This window comes from Vitis vinifera, chromosome 7 (assembly GCF_030704535.1).
Source record: "Vitis vinifera cultivar Pinot Noir 40024 chromosome 7, ASM3070453v1".
NCBI classification, from domain to species: Eukaryota; Viridiplantae; Streptophyta; class Magnoliopsida; order Vitales; family Vitaceae; genus Vitis; species Vitis vinifera.
In genome coordinates this window covers 2,682,501-2,702,106 of record NC_081811.1, presented here as the reverse complement: position 1 = coordinate 2,702,106, position 19,606 = coordinate 2,682,501, and the positions used below count along the sequence as shown (strand labels likewise).

The following is a 19,606-nucleotide window of genomic DNA, read 5'->3' as shown; positions in this document are numbered from 1 at the left end:
TTACAAATTTTAATCATAAAATTAAATATATGGTTAAAGAAAACTAAAAATGATATGAATTATTTAATATATATAATTATTTTTATATATTGAATAGTATAATATAAAAAATAATTATAATAAATACCATGCGGATGATAAATGTTTTACTTCTAAATAATAAATTGATTATATAAAAACTAAAATTAATATATGCATTTATTTTTTATATTCATGCAATTTTTTTTTTTATCTAATCACTATTTCAACTAAATTGTTCAAATCGGAATTTATCATGGTAACTCTATATATTAGATCATTTAATATTTAAAAAATAATTTTAACTATTAAATTTATAATAATTAGCAATGATTTGTATTATATTCGTGTCACTAAATACTTGTTTTAATAAAAATGTTACAATTTTGTTTGATTCATTAAAAATGATAATTTGGTTTTATTATTTTAAATGTATGGAACTTTTGTAAATTATTTTTTACCATATTTAATGAAATAATTTAAATTAGATATGAGAGTTTTCTCTAGATGTATTCATTATTAAAAAAATATTAATTTTAGATAATTTTTTTTAAATGGAATAATATACTAATAATTTAATTAAGAATATGATATTAATCAATAAAAAATATTTACAAATATCAAATTTATTATTTAATAATATTTTATTAAATAGATAAATTAAAATTCATTACGGCAATTTTAGGGATGTAGATTTTAATGTTTGAAAATCAATTTTAATAATTAGGTTGTGTTTGAAAATTAAATTTGGTAATTAGGTTATATTTTTATAGTTTTAATTTTCTATTTTCATTTTAGCTTTTATTTTCTGTTTTTCCTTTTTATATAAAAGATAGTGAAAAAAATATAAATAAAATTTGATATAATTTATATGTCATGTCATGGATCTATTATTACAATATATAATATTTCTTCTTTTATAAGATACATAATATGATATTAAATAGTAGTAGTAATAATAATAATAATAATAATTATTATTATTATTATTATATTGTTATATATTATTATATTATATTTTATAAATCTTAATTTTATATTGCATCTAATTATTATCCTTTTTTATTTTAAAATACTTTAATAAAATTTTCTAATATATTTATAATCAAACAAGTAAATTATTTTAATATAAAAATATATTCATTTATAATAATGAGTCTAATAAAGAAACAAAATATTTATAAAATATAAAATATTTGTTTTCAAATATATATGAGATAATATTTTATTTATATTATATTTATTTGATAGCAATGATATTTATATTGGTCGAGGCACAAAGTCTTTTATATTGGTTTCAACTTAAATAATAAAAAAAGATTTTTATTATTATTATTTTTTTTAAAATACCAAAATAATGTTTTTACCTTTTTTTTTTCCATTTTTTGAGCTCGTTTTCTAGGATATTAAAATAAAAAAAAACCATTCAAACATATTTTTAAACTTGATTTTTGTTTTCTTTACAAATAAAAACAAAAAATATTCCAAATAAACAAACCTTGTAATAATCAATGACAACTCTTTAAAGAAATACTTCAAAAGTGATCATGAAGTTTTTAAAGGTGTTCATTAAGATTTGAATTTGATTTTCAAATGTGATCATGAAGATTTGAATTTGATAGAATAATTTAATATATAAAAGTAGTGTGTTTAAAAAACATTTAAAGTATATAGTTTTAAGATATTCTAAATTTGATTAAAATATAAATATATAAAATGACATAATTATCTTCATTATGTCATAAATAATCAAACAAATCTTAAAAGATATGTATTTTAAGAGATGTTTTATTTTTTGAAAATTCAAAATTTATATTTTGAAAACTCTTAAAAGGCATTTTTTTCTTAAATTTTTTATTTTTATCAAGAGCAATATGATTAAATAAAAATAAAATAATTATTAATAAATATTTTAAAATAGATTTAGATTTTATTTATTTATTAAATAGTGGACAAGAAAAATTATTGAAAGAGATTTTTAGCAATCAAAATTTGACAAGTGGTTTTAATACATGTACATTGTTTTTCATCATTAAATAAAAGAGTCATAGCAATTAAATAGGTGGGGAGAGGGCTCACAGTTGGTTGTTAGAATTTGAAAATCAACTAACCCTTCACACACGAATAAATGTTTTAATTTCTTAATTTTTTAAATTATTACATTGATTTTTCTTCATTGCTGAATAATTTTCTTTATATATATATATTTTTTTTTAAATTGTGTCATTTTCTTCGGAGCATCAGTCCAAGGCCTTGCTTCTCCAGCATTGAAAAAGCATTGTTAGCTTAGCATCCACACAAAGCTATTCCAGGGCCCCACCCATCTCTTCAACTACGAAGATCCAACGGCGCTGAAGGTGGATGTTCAGTCCCATTCCGTCTTCACATATACACCTAATCAACTCCACCAGAATCCTCACTTTCGCGGTCTTTTCCATTTTCTCTGTTTCTCGCACTTTTCCGTTCCCAGCAGTTTTCTCTCTTTGTCGGGAAGCTTAAAGGCTAAGAAACCATGGCTCTTCACTGATTTTCTCGGAAGATCCTTGAGCTGTTACCCTGACCTCCTTCCTCTTTGGCATGGGCGGTAAAGTTTTTCCTTTTTTCCTTTTTTTCCTTTTTATTTAATTTTTTTCCTAGTTTGGTTGCCGGGAAAACGGAGGGATGTAAAAGAAAGGAAAATATCGAGTGCGTCTGCGTGTTTGTTTGTTTTTCGTTTTTAATTTTTTTTGTTCCTGGAAAAAATTAAGAGGTTTGCATGGGTTAGGTTAAGTGGTTGTGTTGGGCTTAGTTGAGTGGGTTTTTATTTCAGTTTTTGTCTTCAATTTCTTAGTTTGTTTTTCTTTTCTTTTTACGTTTTCTTGGTAACCAATGGACTAGTCTGGTAATGGATGGTTCTGATTTTTTGGAACTTAGCTTGGAAAATAAGAAGTTTTCTGTTTGGTTGTTGAGAGAATATGGGAAAGAAAGGATGCTAAATTTTGAATTTATTACATTGCAGAGTCGATCAAAGCTTTTCTGTTGTTGAAAACAAATAAAAGAACAACTATTAAAAGAAACCATTGGGCTTAAAAATTTATTATCTTTGCATTTCCTTTATTCATTTATTTATTTCTCTGTGAATTAGCCTTGAGTTTTATTTTTTGAAACAGTTAACTCTTTCTTCCCCACTTGTGATTGACTTGGCAACATGGGTCTTAATTCATTAGCGGGACTGGGGATGAGATCTACCTCTGATCAAGTCTCGATAGATGCTATAACCTTGTTTGTGGCTCTCCTTTGTGCTTGCATTGTGATTGGTCATCTTCTCGAGGAGTATAGATGGATGAATGAGTCAATCACTGCCCTTTTTATAGTAAGTTGCTGTACTTATTCTTGAAACTTTCAGTGCCAACTTTATATATTGTATTGAATGTCTTATTAAATTGTAATTTTTTTTTTATTTGGTTCTATAATTATAGAAAGTGGTTAATGATTTTGGGAGTTAATGACAGGGGTTGTGCACTGGAATTGTTCTCCTATTAACTACAGGAGGAAAGATCTCACTCATTTTACTATTCAATGAGGAACTTTTCTTCATATATCTTCTTCCTCCTATCATATTCAATGCTGGGTAAGTTTGTTTTTTCATTTTTCACGATTTTATATCTGAAGTGAAATACAATCTAATTCTTGTGATCGTTTTAATTTGACTTATGAAGGGTGCTTTTTTCTCTTCCTAAATAGGTTGCAGTGTTAATATCGATGATACATTACCCAAATGTAGTTTATTGTACTTATATCTTATGAAATTTTGAATCCTTTTAGTTTGGGGGGACCTCTATCATGTTAAATTTGCAGTTATATCTGAAACTACCTAGAGGCTAGGGGAGTGAATTGGTGGTCCCTAGAAGAATTAGAGTTTTATGCCAGTTTCGATTCAAGCTTAATATTATACAAACCATAGATCAGGTTTGAAGTTGAGAGATCAATTTAGATAGTGGTAAATAATAAAACTGAAAGATCCAATGCATAACACCAAATATATGTGAACAAATCCTTTACAAATTTATTTTCTCTGGGGTAAACCATTGGCCTGACTGGCTGCAAGGCAATCCACTAAATGTCAAAGGAAGATGCACACCCCTTCGGACAAATTTACTCTTGATTGAAGCATATTGAGTTGAAATTCTATGTAAAATGATGCCGACTATAGTGCATGTTGAGCTTACGTTTGTCATCTTTGGTGGTTCTCATATTTCCAAGAAAGAGGTAGAAGTTACAAGTGCTAGATAAAGAATAATTGTGGGTGCTAATCCTAGCACCAAAGGACAACATCATTCTTTTTTTCCTTTTTGGAGAAAGGCAGGGTGTTGGCAGTTCCTTTGGGGGGTCCCATATAATCGTGCTTGTATAAATTAGGAAGCATGTGGGTTGTGTTTGAATTTGTCTTCCATATGTGCAATTGCTAAGATGCAACAGCTCAGCACCAAAAGTGAAGTCCACTAAGAGTTCACATTAAGCTGTTCCTATATTATTTGGGTTCAGCTGCAGGAATATTTCTGTGCTTCTGCTCTATCTAGGCAAAATTTTATGTTCAGTCATACCCATGATGCTTCAAGCACTTCTCAAGGCTTGGCTCAAGTGGTAAGGGGTTTGGTGAGATTGTAGGAGGTAAAAGGTTTGAGTCCCAATGGGGAGAAAAGTACATATTAAAAAGATATCCATGATGCTTTCAAAGTAGTTCAGGTTTATTGAAATTATTGTGTTGATCTTTAAACATTATATCCAAAGCATTTCTCCATTATTCTAATCGAGTCTTTACTCTTCAAACCTCCTCTGTTTTCATCTTGTAGAACTATTTACTCGAAGAAACAATAGACACCTTGGGATCTCTTTATACCCATACTTCTCCTTCCTGAACAAGGTATCAAAGTATTGATACTAGATTGTCACTTTCCCTCTGGGTATACAGAAAATTGTTGGTCTACTTTTTTTGCCTGGCCTCAAGTGGTTTAAGTATAGTTGATATCATTCTGAGTGGAGTTTTGTCGAATTTGTGAATTCCTTTCATTTGTCATTTGAAAATGGAGAAATTTTTGTTGGTATGAAAAAACCATATGAAGTGGTAAAAAGGCTAGAATGCCAATGCATGCAATACTGGAAGGTAAATGAAAATTGATTAGAAGATTTAATGCTTAGGAATCTCATTATTGTTAAAATCTTTCTTCTTCCACTTTGCCTTGAATGACTTTAATGTAGTGAGAATTTACAATTATCTTTTTCCTCCATGGAGGAGGTGCAGCACCACACTTGTATTGCTGCATTGCTCAAAGCGTACTTTCTCTCCATATTGACATGCATTAAAATGTGCAGTTATTTATCTTTTCTTGAGGTAGGTTTTGCTGATTTGATAATTTTTTCTTGTGTCAGGTTCCAGGTAAAAAAGAAGCAGTTTTTCCGAAACTTTATGACAATCATATTGTTTGGTGCTATTGGTACACTGATATCCTTTGGCATTATATCTCTAGGTATATTCATTCAACAACTTTAGGTTGCTTTTTGTAATACCAAAATAATTTTTTTTTTCAGAATTTCAATGGCCGTGCTTATAGTTTCTTTCAAAAAAATTTCATCTCAATTATTTAATGTAGGATTTATGTGTGGGTAACTTTTTTGAATCAAAATTGCATGCTCAATTTTTCTACTTGCTACACATCCAGTCATGTCACTTGTTAGAGAAGATGCGGACAAGTTGCTGTGGATAAAAAGGGAAAAAAAAGTGTTCCATGTAAATTTGGAAGAACACCAAATACTTGATGCTCTTTGTAACCTTGTGTGTAGTCTGATTGATAAAAATGCAGCTTGTGGTCGATGATTATCATGTTTTTAACTTTCATATTGTTGATTCAGGTGCTATACAATTATTCAAAAAATTGGATATCGGTTTCTTGGAGATAGGGGATTATCTAGGTACTCTCCTTCATTCTTCTATTTGAATTAGCATCTGTAACTTTACGTGAAATTTTATCTTTTCTATATGTATGGGAGCATTTAAGAAAACTTTTATTACAAGTATTATAATGATCATTTACAATGCTTAACCTTACTATGTTTTGTTGGCAATAAAATTCCTTCCTCTTAAACCCCATTATCTTTGATTAGAGCATGAAAATTGCGATGTTCTCGAAACACATTTTGCTATATTTTCTATTTGCTCCCCTTATCTTATATTATTGTTTTCACTTCATTATTTGTAGCAATTGGAGCAATTTTTTCAGCTACAGATTCTGTTTGCACCTTGCAGGTATAGATATCTTCTCAAGGCTGTGATTCTGCTTCCATAATGGGGACAATAGAACATTTCTGACTAAAGTTTGCATCTGATATGGCAGGTGCTCAATCAGGATGAGACACCTTTGCTATACAGTCTAGTCTTTGGGGAAGGTGTGGTAAATGATGCCACATCTGTGGTACTTTTCAATGCAATCCAGAGATTTGACCTGTCTCACATCACTTCAGGCATTGCCTTTCAGTTTGTTGGCAATTTTTTGTCTCTATTTTTTGCAAGCACCTTGCTTGGGGTGTTCGTAAGTCTCTCTCTCTCTCTCCCCACACCCTCCCCCAACCAAGCCTCCACCCAAAGTCACGTGGATTATACTGTTATTAAAGAATTTTCTCTTGCCTGCAGATTGGATTGCTTAGTGCATACATCATGAAGAAGCTGTATTTTGGAAGGTATCTAAGAATTAGTGACTATCTTTCCACCCAATGTTTATTGGAAAATCAAGTGTCAGTTTTTTTATTTATTCAATTCATTGTATTAAAGCTTCAATGCTAGTTTTCTTCTAATATTAATTATAGAAATGATTAACTAAATCTTCAATTCAGGAATTTTACATGTGGAGTAATAGAGTACAAATCTCCATCCAATAACATGGTGCATCAAGGGATTATAACCCAATCAGCTTCCTGCTTAAGCAAATGCACTTATATCGAATTTTCTAATTTATTTCTTGCAACAATAATCTGGAATCCCAATTTGATTTCAACTTTCTGGAACAATTATACTTGAGGTAGGATCTTGCAAGGAAGTTCAGAATTATTTAATCAGGGTGGTTGAATAAAGCAGGATATGTTCAAGCTGTATATGTTCAGTGAAAATGCCTGGTATAACTGTGGAATCTTTTGAAAGAGAAAATTTTACCACAACTAATACACCAGTTGTGGTTGTGATAGTGGTAGTGGTAGTGTATGATTGTTACATGCCTGTTAGACTGTAGCCTAAAGATACCTTAGATTTTGCATATAATCTACCTTATTTTTTTCCCTCTTTTGAGTGGTTGAAGGTCATATTTTCATATCAAGGCAATAAATTGATGGGGTCATAGAAGGTGTTTTATTCATCTTCGCAGAACTTTAGTAACTAAAGTTGTGCTTAATTTCAGGCACTCTACTGATCGTGAAGTTGCACTTATGATTGTCATGGCTTACCTTTCATACATTATGGCTGAAGTAAGATTTCTTTCTACCCTTCAAGCACCTTTATAAGAATCTCATCAAGTTCTGTTTGAAATATACAAGGACTATCATCATCCAATTCTGTGCTTTATAAGGATTATTATCATCCACTTCTGTGCTTTACTGATAGTGTTTATAAATTCTGTTCATCATCCAGTTGTTCTATTTAAGTGGCATTCTCACTGTATTCTTTTGCGGGATTGTCATGTCACACTACACCTGGCATAACGTGACTGAAAGTTCAAGAGTCACCACAAAGTAAGCTAAATCTTCAGAAATATTTTCTCAAAATCTGGAACCCATTTTCTTATTATTTTATTTTTTCCCAAAAAAAATTATGTTGCATGTATTTTCTGTTTCTGTTTATGATTTTTGCAGGCATACTTTTGCAACGTTATCTTTTGTTTCTGAGATTTTTATCTTCCTGTATGTTGGTATTGATGCCTTGGACATTGAGAAGTGGCGGGTTGTAAGCAACAGGTAAGATTTCTAAATCTACATAATTATAATTCAGTCCAAACTCATCTTCCTAATGTATATGTCTTTATATAATGGTTGACACATTTACCACCCTTAACTTTCCAGGCTTCCACTCATGTTTTTGAGTCTTATAGTCCATGAATTTTAATTTAAAGTTTAAATTGCTTCTTGCAATTAGTGTATACTGTTCTCACAATGTGGGCTTCACGTCAATGTCTTCAGTCCTGGAACATCAATTGGGGTGAGTTCAATTCTTCTTGGACTGGTTCTAATTGGAAGGGCAGCTTTTGTATTCCCCCTATCCTTTTTATCCAACTTAACTAAGAAATCTGAGAGTGACAAGATTGGGTTCAAGCAACAGGTAAGCACTTTTGTTTTCCCTTTTGTTAGTTTTTCATCTCACTGAATCAATTCATCTACTAAGTGGAGAGATGTAACTGTTGCAGATCACAATATGGTGGGCTGGACTCATGCGAGGTGCTGTATCTGTTGCACTTGCTTATAATCAGGTACTGATTGGAACAACTTCAGTGGACTAGGATATATGCAGTTTTAGAAAAGCATTGATAGAATGAAACTTTTATAATGTCCAATAGTTTGGTAAACCTACCACTAAAGGTCTTACAGTGCTATCTTGTGGTTTTTTTTTTTCTCTTTATTTGTTGAAAAATTAAAGCAGGAGTGAATTGGGAATAGAAGGAGAAAACTCTCACCCTTGAACATTTTTCTGATACAAGTGAAGAAGGTTGCAAGACCAACAAAGAAAACGGAAAACAACTATGTTTTCATGAGATCTCTTTGCCAAGCACAACCTATACAACAGCCCATTAACGTTCTTTCACTTTTGAAGGGCTGGAATTAGACTTTGTGTAGTCATTGCAGTAAGGGTAAGCCATTTGCCAATGTATCAGCCACCCTATTTGCCTCTCTAAAACACTTTTAGAGCCTTGCATTCCCAACTTCTATGAATCATCTCCTGGCAAACTTTTATTAGGATAAAATGGAGATTCACCCGAGAATCTTCTTTTGAATGAGGACTATAGTATTTTGAGAATCAAATTCAACCACCATAGAACAGTTTAGTTGGGCTATTCTATTTATTTGAGACTCTTAGGACAGCAAGGGCATTGATGGGATTACAGGGTCAAATTTGGCAGATGTTATATAGCATCTGAAGACAGGTTCTGACTTCATTCGTCTCTTTTAATTTGTATTATAACAAGGATGAAGAAAACAACAAATTGTAGGACCAACTACAAGCTTACACAAACTGAATAAGAGGGATACCATGAAATAAATGGGATGTGAGGGTGCTCATTCACTTCAAAGATGATAGTCACATGAGTGATTTAGGTTACCGTTATAGTTTCTTTCTTTTTCCTTATTCATACTGTTTATATTTTATATAAATGATGTTGTCATGTAATAACATATATCATGATGCCCATGCAGTTCACTATGTCAGGCCATACCCAACTGAGAGGGAATGCGATCATGATCACCAGCACAATCACAATTGTCCTTTTCAGTACACTGGTAAGAACCTCACACCTCTTAGATAAAAATGCCTCTCATCCTGGGGCCGCCTTTTCTTTTACTGATCTTGTAGTCTCTCAGGTGTTTGGCTTGATGACCAAACCCCTTATAAGCTTCTTGCTGCCTCCTCCAAAATACTTCAGCAGCATGATGTCCTCTGAGCCATCTTCTCCAAAATCCTTCTCCATGCCACTTCTCGCCAATGGGCAAGACCCAGATATCGAAGGGGATAGCCACAACACTCCCCCTCCAACCAATCTACGCATGCTCTGGACCACCCCAACTCATACCGTCCACCATTACTGGAGAAAGTTTGACAATGCCTACATGCGACCCGTGTTTGGGGGTAGGGGTTTTGTTCCTTACGTAGCCACTTCACTAACTGAAAGGAATGCCCCTCAACTGCAATGAGCAAAAGCAAGAAAAGCCTAGTGAGTTATACATCTCCAAGATTGGTATATATATATATATACACACTATATAGACTCCCTCACTTCTATGCTCACTTCATCAAACTTAGTGTGAATAGGATTACGTTTCATGTGATTAATTTTACCAGTTTAGGCCTATATCTCAATAACCGCATCACGTATGCATAGTGTTGTTTCCCAAGAAATCCATGGCTGGCACCACTGGGCTTGAAAATTCTTAGTATTATTTTTGTAAGGTGATATGTAATTTAATGGCTGTAGATACTTATCATTATCTCTTTTGTATAGACGATCTTGGAATATTATATCATGCTGGTGGATTATAAGAAGTCCCTCACAAGTCCAAAGTTTTGGTTGGTAAAATCAAAATAGTGATAATGTAAATTTCGAATTGAGATTGGAGTGCATTTTTTTAGGGAGGAGGAGTGGTTTATGTAGCTTCAATGGCTGCCAAAGTGGCAGAAAGTACCATCCATTTGAAGTAGGGTATTTTGGGGGAGTGTTTTTGAAAGCAATTTTGAAAAGCAGTTTTTGAAATTTTTTTTTTAAAACCGTTATTTGATATTTTATAAAACAAGACCTTGGTTGAGATTATAAAATGTTATTAATCTATTTTCTATGATTTTAAATGTGTTATAAAAATAACTTTTATCAAGAATGTTTTATTTTTAATTATTCTTCATATTTATATAATTAATTTTTAAAACAATTTTTAGAAAATCAAGTGAAAATAATTAAAAATAATCAAAAGATGTTTTTATTTTAAATGTTATTTGTTTTTATTTTTTAGTTATTAAGAGTTTGTTTAGTAGTGATTTTTAAAAATGTTTCTAATCTTCATAATACTTGAAAATTTTTATCATTAAAATATAAAAAAATGTAGAATCATTTCTTAAAATCACTATCAAACACACTCTAAATGAGTTTTTTTTTTCTTTTTTCTTTTAAAAAAAAATTGTTTTAAAAAACAATTGTGCCTTTTATTCAATTTTGGATTGACATTAATCCATAAAACAGGTCATGCTATTTTTGTGCTTATCTCTTTATATTTTGAAATTAAATCATTTTCTTTAAATTATAAAAATTTATTATAATTTTATTAATTATTACAGTTTTTACTGATGGGGTTGGCCAGTGGACTTATGAAAGTAAATATTTCGTCCACATGTATATGATTCTCATTATTCCATCTACTTATCATAAATGGAATTATTAATATTTTAATTAGTGGACTTTTTTTATTATGTATATATAATTGCTCCACATGAAAGACTTCCCCTGATAATTGATAAGATTATTGATTTCTTTGACTACTATGATTAACTATTGTACTTATTATTATGTTGTATACATGATTATCACGCGCTATTCCTCTACATATAAATATATTTATGAAAAATTCTAAGGTATTAAATTAGTAACCATCAAAATTACGATATGAGTTAGTGTTTGAGTAAACGTGCAAATATATGAAATCAAAATATAAAATAATAAAATTAATGTAGAAAGCAAAGAGATCGAATTTTGGTATAATATAATGAGATTGAAAGTGTATTTGTAATATAATTTGATTAATCCCATTTTTTTAATATGTATCGAAATTGGTACTATAAGGTGATTGATATTGAGAAATTTTAGGATACAAAATTGGTACCTATTGGAAATAAATTTTGAATCATTAAAGATATAGAATGAAATTTAAATCTTGGGATGAGATACAACAATATGTGACCAAACGAGGATGTATATTATTCCTCATAATTGCCTATAATTGATAAAATTATTGATTTTCTTTTTTAAGTAGGAGACCGAATTTGGTTATAATACAATGAGATTCAAAGTGTATGTATGACATAATCTGTTGAATCCCATTTTTATGTGTGTATTGAAATTGATACTATAAGGTGATTGATACTAAAAAAATTTAGGATACAAAATTGGTATCCATCAAAAATACAATCTGAATTATTAAAAATGTACAATGAAATTTAAACCTATATATGACTAATATAAGAATATATATTACTCGTCATAATTGCTTATAATTGATAGAATAATTGATTTTCTTAACTAAGAGGTCGAATTTGATTATAATACATTAAGATCTAAAGTGTATGCATGACATAATCTGATTAATCCAATTTTTCTGTATGTATTGAAATCAATACCATAAGGTGATGAATACTGAAAAATTTTATGATTCAAAATTGGTATCAATTGAAAATACAATCGAAATCATCGAAGATGTAGAATAAAATCTAAATCTCGTGATAAGATACAACAATATGCGACCAAACGATGATGTATATTAATTCTCATAATTACCCATAATAGGTAGAATTATTGATTTTTTTAATTAATATGATGAGTTAGGCCTTCTTATGAATTATATAATAAGTACCGAACACAAGTACGGCTGGTTCTACTCATGAATGTACTCTGCCTAATAATTGACAAATTCATTGAATTTTATTTGACTAATAAATGTGGCCAATTGGGCTATAATAACGCCTAAACCACCCTATCCTCTCTCTAAACAAATGTCACTACCATATATATCATTGTGAATAATTTTATCAATTATTGATGTTTTGAATTAAAGAGAGTATTCATATTTAATTATTAATTATTATTTTTGAAATATTAGAAGATATTATAATATCAATATTCATTAAAAAAAAAAAACTACAATTGGTGTTTTGTAACTTTGTTTGTTAAAAATTTTGCATTTAAAAAAAATATTTATGCCTTTTTTGTCATAAAAAAAGTTATTTATTAAAATGAAAAATAAATATATATAAATATATTTAAAAACTTAGAGGTGAGATTTTTTTAAAGATATTATGAAATTTGGTTTTGAAGATTATTATAATTTTTCTTTGAATCAGAATGTATAAGTCCTGTACTCTATAATTTTTTTTTTTATGAAAAATAAAAAATAAATGAACTTTTTTTGTCACACATAATGTTTATTTTTTACATTTTTTAAGGAAAATTGACAAAAAAAAAAATAAAAACACGGGTGCCAAATAAAGTAATGATAAATTATTTAAATGAAAATATTATTTAAGGAATGAAAAGTTGAATCCTTTTACTTATTATTTTTTTTCAAAAAAAGGCACAAGTTTTTAATTTTTGAATAGTAATATTTTAAAAAATGAATAAGAATAATTTAAAACAATAATTAGAAAAATAATTTTTTTTAAAAAGTATATTAAAAAAATAAATAATATTTTCTTTTTTGGAAATCAAGAGTCTAATATATTATTCATATTACTTACATGCCAAATTAGTTTAATTTAGACAAATAATTATGATTTTATTTATTTTTATATAAAAAAAGGAAATTAGTAATCATTAATCAAAATCCAATTTAGACAAATTGTTAAATCATTATGAAAAGGCAAATGTAATTTGTGACCATTCAATTAATTAATGTTAATTGACATTTATTAAGTCCCTAGTTTTGACCGTTACAGCCGTGGTGGTTGACACTTGACACGTTGGTTTTTAAATTTCTTTATGCGGACCCAACACGCTCCTCCTTTTTTACCAAAAAGAAAAAAAAGGAAAAGAAAAAAATTAACCCTTAAATCCCGATAATGCCCTTGTGGACCATACCATGTACAGTTCCGGAACTTCAGGCTTAGTCCACCAATCAGCGATTATTTACATTCCACCCACGTGGCCAGCCTTTGAAAATCTCCGTTGTTGAGAGGTAAATAAGGTGGCCAGGTTGGGGTGATTTCGTAAATTGAAAATTTTCAAAATCTTCACGCCTCGAGGGTTTCAATTCCCTTGGAGTATATATACACGTTGCGTATTGTGATAGGCTGGGCAGCAGAAAAGTTGTCAGAGTATTTTTATAACAATAGAGGCAGCTCTGTACATTCACTTTGCAGTGGTTCTAGTGGAGAAGAAGTAAGAACGACGAAGACAGCGGAGGCGGCGGCGACGACGGCGACTTCTTCTTCAGGTCAGCTGTTTGTATACTGCTTTTCATGGCTTATGGTGTTGAATGGTTAGCATTTTGAAGTTGTTTCATTTGTTTCTCGAAAGAAAAATCGAATTGGATGCTTTCCGCTTTGAAATGAAGATTTTTTGTCCTTTCTTTCAAAATGAAAGGAAGAAGTTTCAAAGCGGTGTCGTTTTGGTACTAAAAACTGCGGTTCCGACCATTCTGCTTTGCGTTTATCCGGCCATATTTCTCTCCGGTGGTCGGAACCCTGTGTTGAAATGACCAAAATCTCCTCTCTTGTTCGATCCGTGTCAGACAGGAAACCAGGGTAGTTCAGTCATTTCACTTTTTCGTTGAGATTTGGAATCGGGCGATGTTAAACAGTAAATGCACCTACCTTTTCCTTTGTATTTTTTGAAAGAGGTTGTAGAGAGGGAAGGTGGAAAATTACCAAAATGCCTCCTCCTCCTCCGCATCTGGCCAATTTAAGCCCTGACGAGGTTAATTCCGTCAATTCAAAATTTAACAGTTTTTATTTTTTGAATTTTGATGGTGAAAGTGGCAGAGATGATGAGGACAAAGAAGCAGTCACACTGTTGGTGGTTTGACAGCCACAACAGCCCGAGAAGATCTCCATGGCTTCAATCTACGCTTGCAGGTATATCTAAACTCCTTGTTTGGATGAACAGAAAATTTTTAAAATTTCAGAATAATTGACTTTTAAATAGCTTGTGGGATTTATGGCTTTCCGTTCATTTATGCCATTGTAGTATTTGGAATATTTGCAACATATCATTTTGTTTGGTTTCCTATATTATATTTCAGTTTGAAATTGACCCACAAGTGAACCAGACGTGGATAGACTGGCTGTTGCCAACTTACCATTATAGGGCAGATTACTATTTGCCCCTTACCAAACAGTATATAGATACTGCCAAAATTTTATAATGTGGGAATAATTAATGACAAGGAAAATTTACATTTGGTGGGGCATGGCATAGATGATGAACCCAATGAAAATTGGCTTGCTGAGATTCATGATTATCAATTATACTAAAAAAAGTTGGGGGGACACTGTGGGGTTAGGGGGGGAATGGAGCACATTGGATGTGTGGATTAAAAAAGATTACTTCTTTTTGGCAAGAGAGGGATCTCAATCACGATGTAATGAATAAATGGGACTGTTGGTGGACGATGTTTCTGGCTTTTAGCATCAAGTAATTCATAGTTGAATTGATGTGAGAAAGCAATTACTGTTTGCCTTTTATGTGGGGTTGTGATGTAGGTTGTTTGTTGGCACCTTGTCCTTTAGATTAGATATTATAGTTGCTTAAAGTAAAACTAATTCAAATTGAGCTTGCTTTTATCTTTATTTTTATTTATTTATTTTAATTTTGGGTAAAATACTCATGCTTGTTTGTTTGATTTCAATCATTAAATTGGGGTTCTTGTGTGTATATATTTGCAAAGTTGAATTTTAGAGGTTCTCTAAAATTTACACACAAAGTGTAGTCTATTAAAAATCATTTCAGTAACCACAGGAAACTTCTTTCTTCTGTCTTTTTAGTTTTCAATCTTACCAAAGTTTTCTCTTGTTAAATGGGGGTTTGTGTTTGTGAGTAAAGTTGAATTCTAGAGGTTCTAAAATTCACAAAAAAATTTATAGTATGGGAAGCTTCAGTTTAACCCTTCAAACATTCCTGAGAATTATTTTAGGGGCCATGGGAAACTTCTATCTTCTGTCTTTATTTGCTTTTAAACTTACCCCCAAAGTCTTCTGTTGTTAACATTCAGTAATGCTTAAACTGTACATGACCTTGACCAATACTAGTAGATGATGGAGGGGTGGTCCACAGACATGATGAACTGATAGAACAGGATTAGAGAGGATTGGGCTTGGGAAATGAGTAGACCTTGGAATCATATATACAGATGAATCTCATCTTATCCTTGTGGCATTGTTCTGAGAGGTGATGACCACTCATGGAAGAGATGATGCCTGGAATGAGATATTGGTCTGCCTAGTAGAATGATTTAATGGTCCTCAGTGTAGAAGACTCTTGAGGTCTACCAAGGACTTCACAATTTCTATTTTTTATATTTCTTTTTTTGCCTAGGAATAATTTCCAGAAGTACTCGTCATGTCCCAGCTTTTATGTCTCCATAAGTGCTCTGCCTAAATGCCTAATGATGTTACTGGACCCTTTGGAATCCCGGTATTACTTAAGCATGAAAAACCTTTTAAGCACAAAGTAAAGTTACTTTTATGAGAACTAAAGATCAACAAAGTTTTCTAGGTTTTAAATTCCAATACCTACATGGGCCCCTTTGATGGATTCATCCTTATTTTTCAGTTGTTTTGCCCATTTCTTTGATATCCTTTTGCTTTTCTTCTATGGTGGGAAAACTTGTGGTATGGAGGACCCTACACTACTTTTAATTGGGCTATTAATCATGAGTTTTGCTCTGAGTGGGTATGTGCCATAATATCAAGGAAATCAATTTCACCATAACAAGAACTGCATGTTTCATGCTCTGAATTTGATGTTAGCAATCTTTACAATTAAAATCTGGCGCTGTCCAAATCTCAGAAATTTAGTATCTTTTCCAAGCTTTATGTTGTGACATCCTCACTTCTGCATTCATTCCCCTTAGCAATTTTATGATGAATTTGCTGACACCGATTACTTTTACCTTCCTACCATGAAAGAGCTGGATGAAAAAACGAAGGCAATGCTGAAAATAATTGAGGAGGATGCGGATTCCTTTGGTCGACGTGCTGAGATGTATTACAAGAAGCGACCAGAGCTGATAAACATGGTTGAGGATTTCTATCGTGCTCATCGCTCATTAGCAGAACGATATGATCAAGTTAGATCAGACCCTGGAGCTCGGCTTGGACCAACACTGAGTTCCCCATTTTTACCCAACAAATATCAACAACCAGAGAAGCCAACAAGCCCTATAGATCAGTCCTGCGATAAACCCACTACAATTATGGGGTCTCCATTCTCCTTCAACAAATTTCGACAAGAAAAGTTGCCCATGAGGAAATTGTATGATAGTGGCTCTGAAACCTTTGACTCTGAAGAGTCTGGTGAGTCTGAAGTTGATGATCCTGAGCAAGAGGATGACACCCAACTTGACGAAGAACTGGGGGAAGAGGAGGAAGTTTCAAGCGGCATCAGCAATGTTGAAGTAATGAAGTTGAGGGAAGAAATAGAGAGACTCAAAGAAGAGAACAAGATTCAGAAGGATCAACTAATGCAGAAGGATGAAGAGAAGAGGGAGGTAATAAGACAACTCAGTTTAGCTGTTCAAGTGCTCAAGGAAGAGAATGTCAGCCTGAGGAAATCTGCTACGAAAGCCTCCCCCAAGAAATGGAGCCCCATTGAATTAAACAAACTAAAGGCATCATTTCTGGGGAAGCTGTTCATCGGCCCTCGGCCTAGTGTAGTTGCACTCTAGACAGTGTTACATTCCCAGCCAACTAGTCTGTAGAACAGTTCATACGCAGAGGCTACATGGGTATTACCCTTAGAATCAAATATTAATGGCTAGCATATTCTTTTTGCCTTTTCCTCATTCATTGTTGTTATTCTTTCTAGATGATGTGCAGTTCAGTTATTCCAGTCTTATGTGGTTTGAAATTTAGTAATTGTGAGTACTCCTTGTGTAGTTCAATTCAAATACAGTGCCATTTCTCTTCATCTCTTTCTTTTTTTGCATAATTTGCTTTGTTCAAGTTCTAAGTATTTGCATACAGATAATGCAACTAGACTTAAGCAGACATGTGAAAGAATAAGTTAAAAGCCAAAAGTTGTGAAAACAACAACTCTTATTTATTTTTTATTCAGAAACACTATCTTATCACAAGCTGAACAATGGCATACACCTCAGACACCTAACATCACACTACATATTATATATATACTGGAAATAAAAGAATACAACCATGAAGAGAAAGTGGATCCAATAACAAGTGGAGTGGAGCTGCCCACAACAGAATTCACATACCAGAAAGCTGCATTAACCAAAACGCCAGAAAACACAGAAAAAAAACTGAAGCCAGAGGTGTAGATGAACTCAGAGAAAATGCAGAAGAATCCGGATGCCCAGCTGGGGAAGAGGCAGAACCAGGCACTGGAGTAGCTACGGCGTCTGGGTTTGGGGGGCTGGGGCTAGAAGGAATGGTAGGCAGTGAAGACTCAGCTGGAGAAAGTGGCACGCCAACGGGGGAAGGGAACAGGGGAGTAATGTCTGGAGAGAGAGAGGGAGAAGGGGAGGATAGAGGAGGGTTGGGCAGGTATGCAGGCGAAGCTGAGATGGTTGAGGTTTGCAGCTTTAGCTGATACGGAAAGGCTACTGAGGAATGAATGGTGATGAAAACCATGAAGACTGCTATTAGTGACCAAATGGCAGCCATTAAATGGTGGTGAAAAATGAAAATGAACACAATTCTCTCTCTCACAAACTCTACTAAATGTGCCTGCAGACAGAGAGATAGAGAGAGAGAGAGAGGATGAGAGGAATCTGAGATTGATGATTGAGGCTTAAAAGGTCTCGTGAGAAGACTTGGTGGGGCCTGAGTGACGAAGAGATGGCTAAAGGTTAGTGGGCTGCGTTGCAAGGATACAGGCTTACAGCTAGCCTAGCCGTATATGTGTAAAATAGGGTGCTTTTGCTTATGGGACAAGGTTGATATTTGATATGTTTTAAGAACACACAAGGATGGGCTCTCTCTCTCAGGACTTTTCTCAATAATACAGTAATTTAAAAAAGTTATGCTTAAATTACTGTACTGGAAGAAGTTATTACAAATATAGGGTAGTTTTTGCCACATAGGAGAGAGGAGAGAGGAGAGAGGAAAGAGGAGAGAGGAGAGAGGAGAGAGGAGAGAGGGTGAGAGAAGAGAGGAAAGAGGAAAGAGGGTGAGAGAGAGGAGATAGGAGAGAGGAGAGAGGAGAGAGGGTGAACTGTTAAAAAAAAAGCGAACTCGTCTCTTGAAGAGACGAGTTCCATGAAAAAAATATATATATAATTTTAAAAAAATTCTAAACAATTATTCAAGGAAACTCGTCTCTTCAAGAGACGAGTTCCATTAAAAAAATATATATATATTTTTTAAAAATTCACAAATTAAAAAAAAAACAATAAAATTTGGAACTAAAGGGAACTCGTCTGAAGAGATGAGTTTCCATAGGAAAAAAAATATATTATTTATTTAAAAAAATTCCCAAAAAAAAAAAAATTCCCAAAACTGAAGAGACGAGTTCCCTTAGGAAAAAAAATATTTTTTATTTTAAAAAATCCCAAATTAAAAAAAAAAATTCCAAAGGGAACTCGTCTCTTGAAGAGACGAGTTCCATGTAAAAAAATATATATATATATTATAAAAAAAATCCCAAATTAAAAAAAAAAAAAAAAAAAAAAAACACAATTCCAAAGGGAACTCGTCTCTTGAAGAGACGAGTTCCATGTAAAAAAAAAATATTTTTTAAAATATATATATTAAAAAAATAAATAAATCCCAAATTAAAAAAAAAAAAAAAAAGACGAGTTACATGTAAAAAAATATATATTTTTTTTAAAATATATATATATATATATATAAAATAAATAAATAAACAATTCCTCAAAATTCCTAAAGGAACTCGTCTCTTCAAGAGACGAGTTCCCGGAAAAA

General features: G+C 32.0%; 3 protein-coding genes across 5 annotated transcripts; 2 read left to right on the top strand and 1 right to left on the bottom strand.

Annotated features, from left to right (window-relative positions):
* Nucleotides 1–2,470: 2,470 nt before the first annotated feature.
* Nucleotides 2,471–10,346, top strand: LOC100261462 (sodium/hydrogen exchanger 2-like). Its single transcript, NM_001281058.1, is given in 15 exon segments — nt 2,471–2,602; nt 3,168–3,370; nt 3,510–3,628; nt 5,428–5,525; nt 5,908–5,967; nt 6,255–6,301; nt 6,390–6,584; nt 6,686–6,732; nt 7,443–7,509; nt 7,673–7,773; nt 7,894–7,995; nt 8,218–8,356; nt 8,442–8,504; nt 9,448–9,531; nt 9,613–10,346. Coding segments are annotated over 14 exon segments (1,617 nt in total). The 5' UTR covers nt 2,471–2,602; nt 3,168–3,205; the 3' UTR covers nt 9,943–10,346.
* Nucleotides 10,347–13,804: 3,458 nt separating this feature from the next.
* LOC100256347 (protein NETWORKED 3A) lies at nt 13,805–17,630 on the top strand. 3 transcript variants are annotated; one of them, XM_010653771.3, is made up of 4 exons: nt 13,805–13,938; nt 14,236–14,303; nt 14,480–14,578; nt 16,631–17,630. In XM_010653771.3, the coding sequence occupies exons 2-4, from the start codon at nt 14,294–14,296 to the stop codon at nt 17,386–17,388; spliced, it is 867 nt and encodes a 288-aa protein (XP_010652073.1). In that variant the 5' UTR covers nt 13,805–13,938; nt 14,236–14,293; the 3' UTR covers nt 17,389–17,630. The 3 variants fall into 3 exon arrangements, with proteins under 3 accessions (XP_010652073.1, XP_010652074.1, XP_002270202.1); XM_010653772.3 differs by lacking the exon at nt 14,236–14,303 and having other exon boundaries at nt 13,806–13,938; nt 14,486–14,578; XM_002270166.5 differs by lacking the exon at nt 14,236–14,303 and having other exon boundaries at nt 13,806–13,938.
* Nucleotides 17,631–17,929: 299 nt separating this feature from the next.
* On the bottom strand, nt 17,930–18,346 carry LOC100256378 (classical arabinogalactan protein 26). Its single transcript, XM_002269674.2, has one exon. It carries the CDS (start codon nt 18,344–18,346, stop codon nt 17,930–17,932), a length of 417 nt encoding a protein of 138 aa, XP_002269710.1.
* Between the last annotated feature and the right edge of the window lie 1,260 nt (nt 18,347–19,606).

Excerpts from the sequence above, each read along its gene's own strand:
- LOC100256347 (XM_010653771.3), top strand. Across the intron at positions 14,579-16,630 it reads GCTTCAATCTACGCTTGCAG|AGCTGGATGAAAAAACGAAG; the intron begins GTATATCTAAAC and ends CTACCATGAAAG.
- LOC100256378 (XM_002269674.2), bottom strand. The coding sequence starts at position 18,346 with ATGGCTGCCATTTGGTCACTAATAGCAGTCTTCATGGTTTTCATCACC.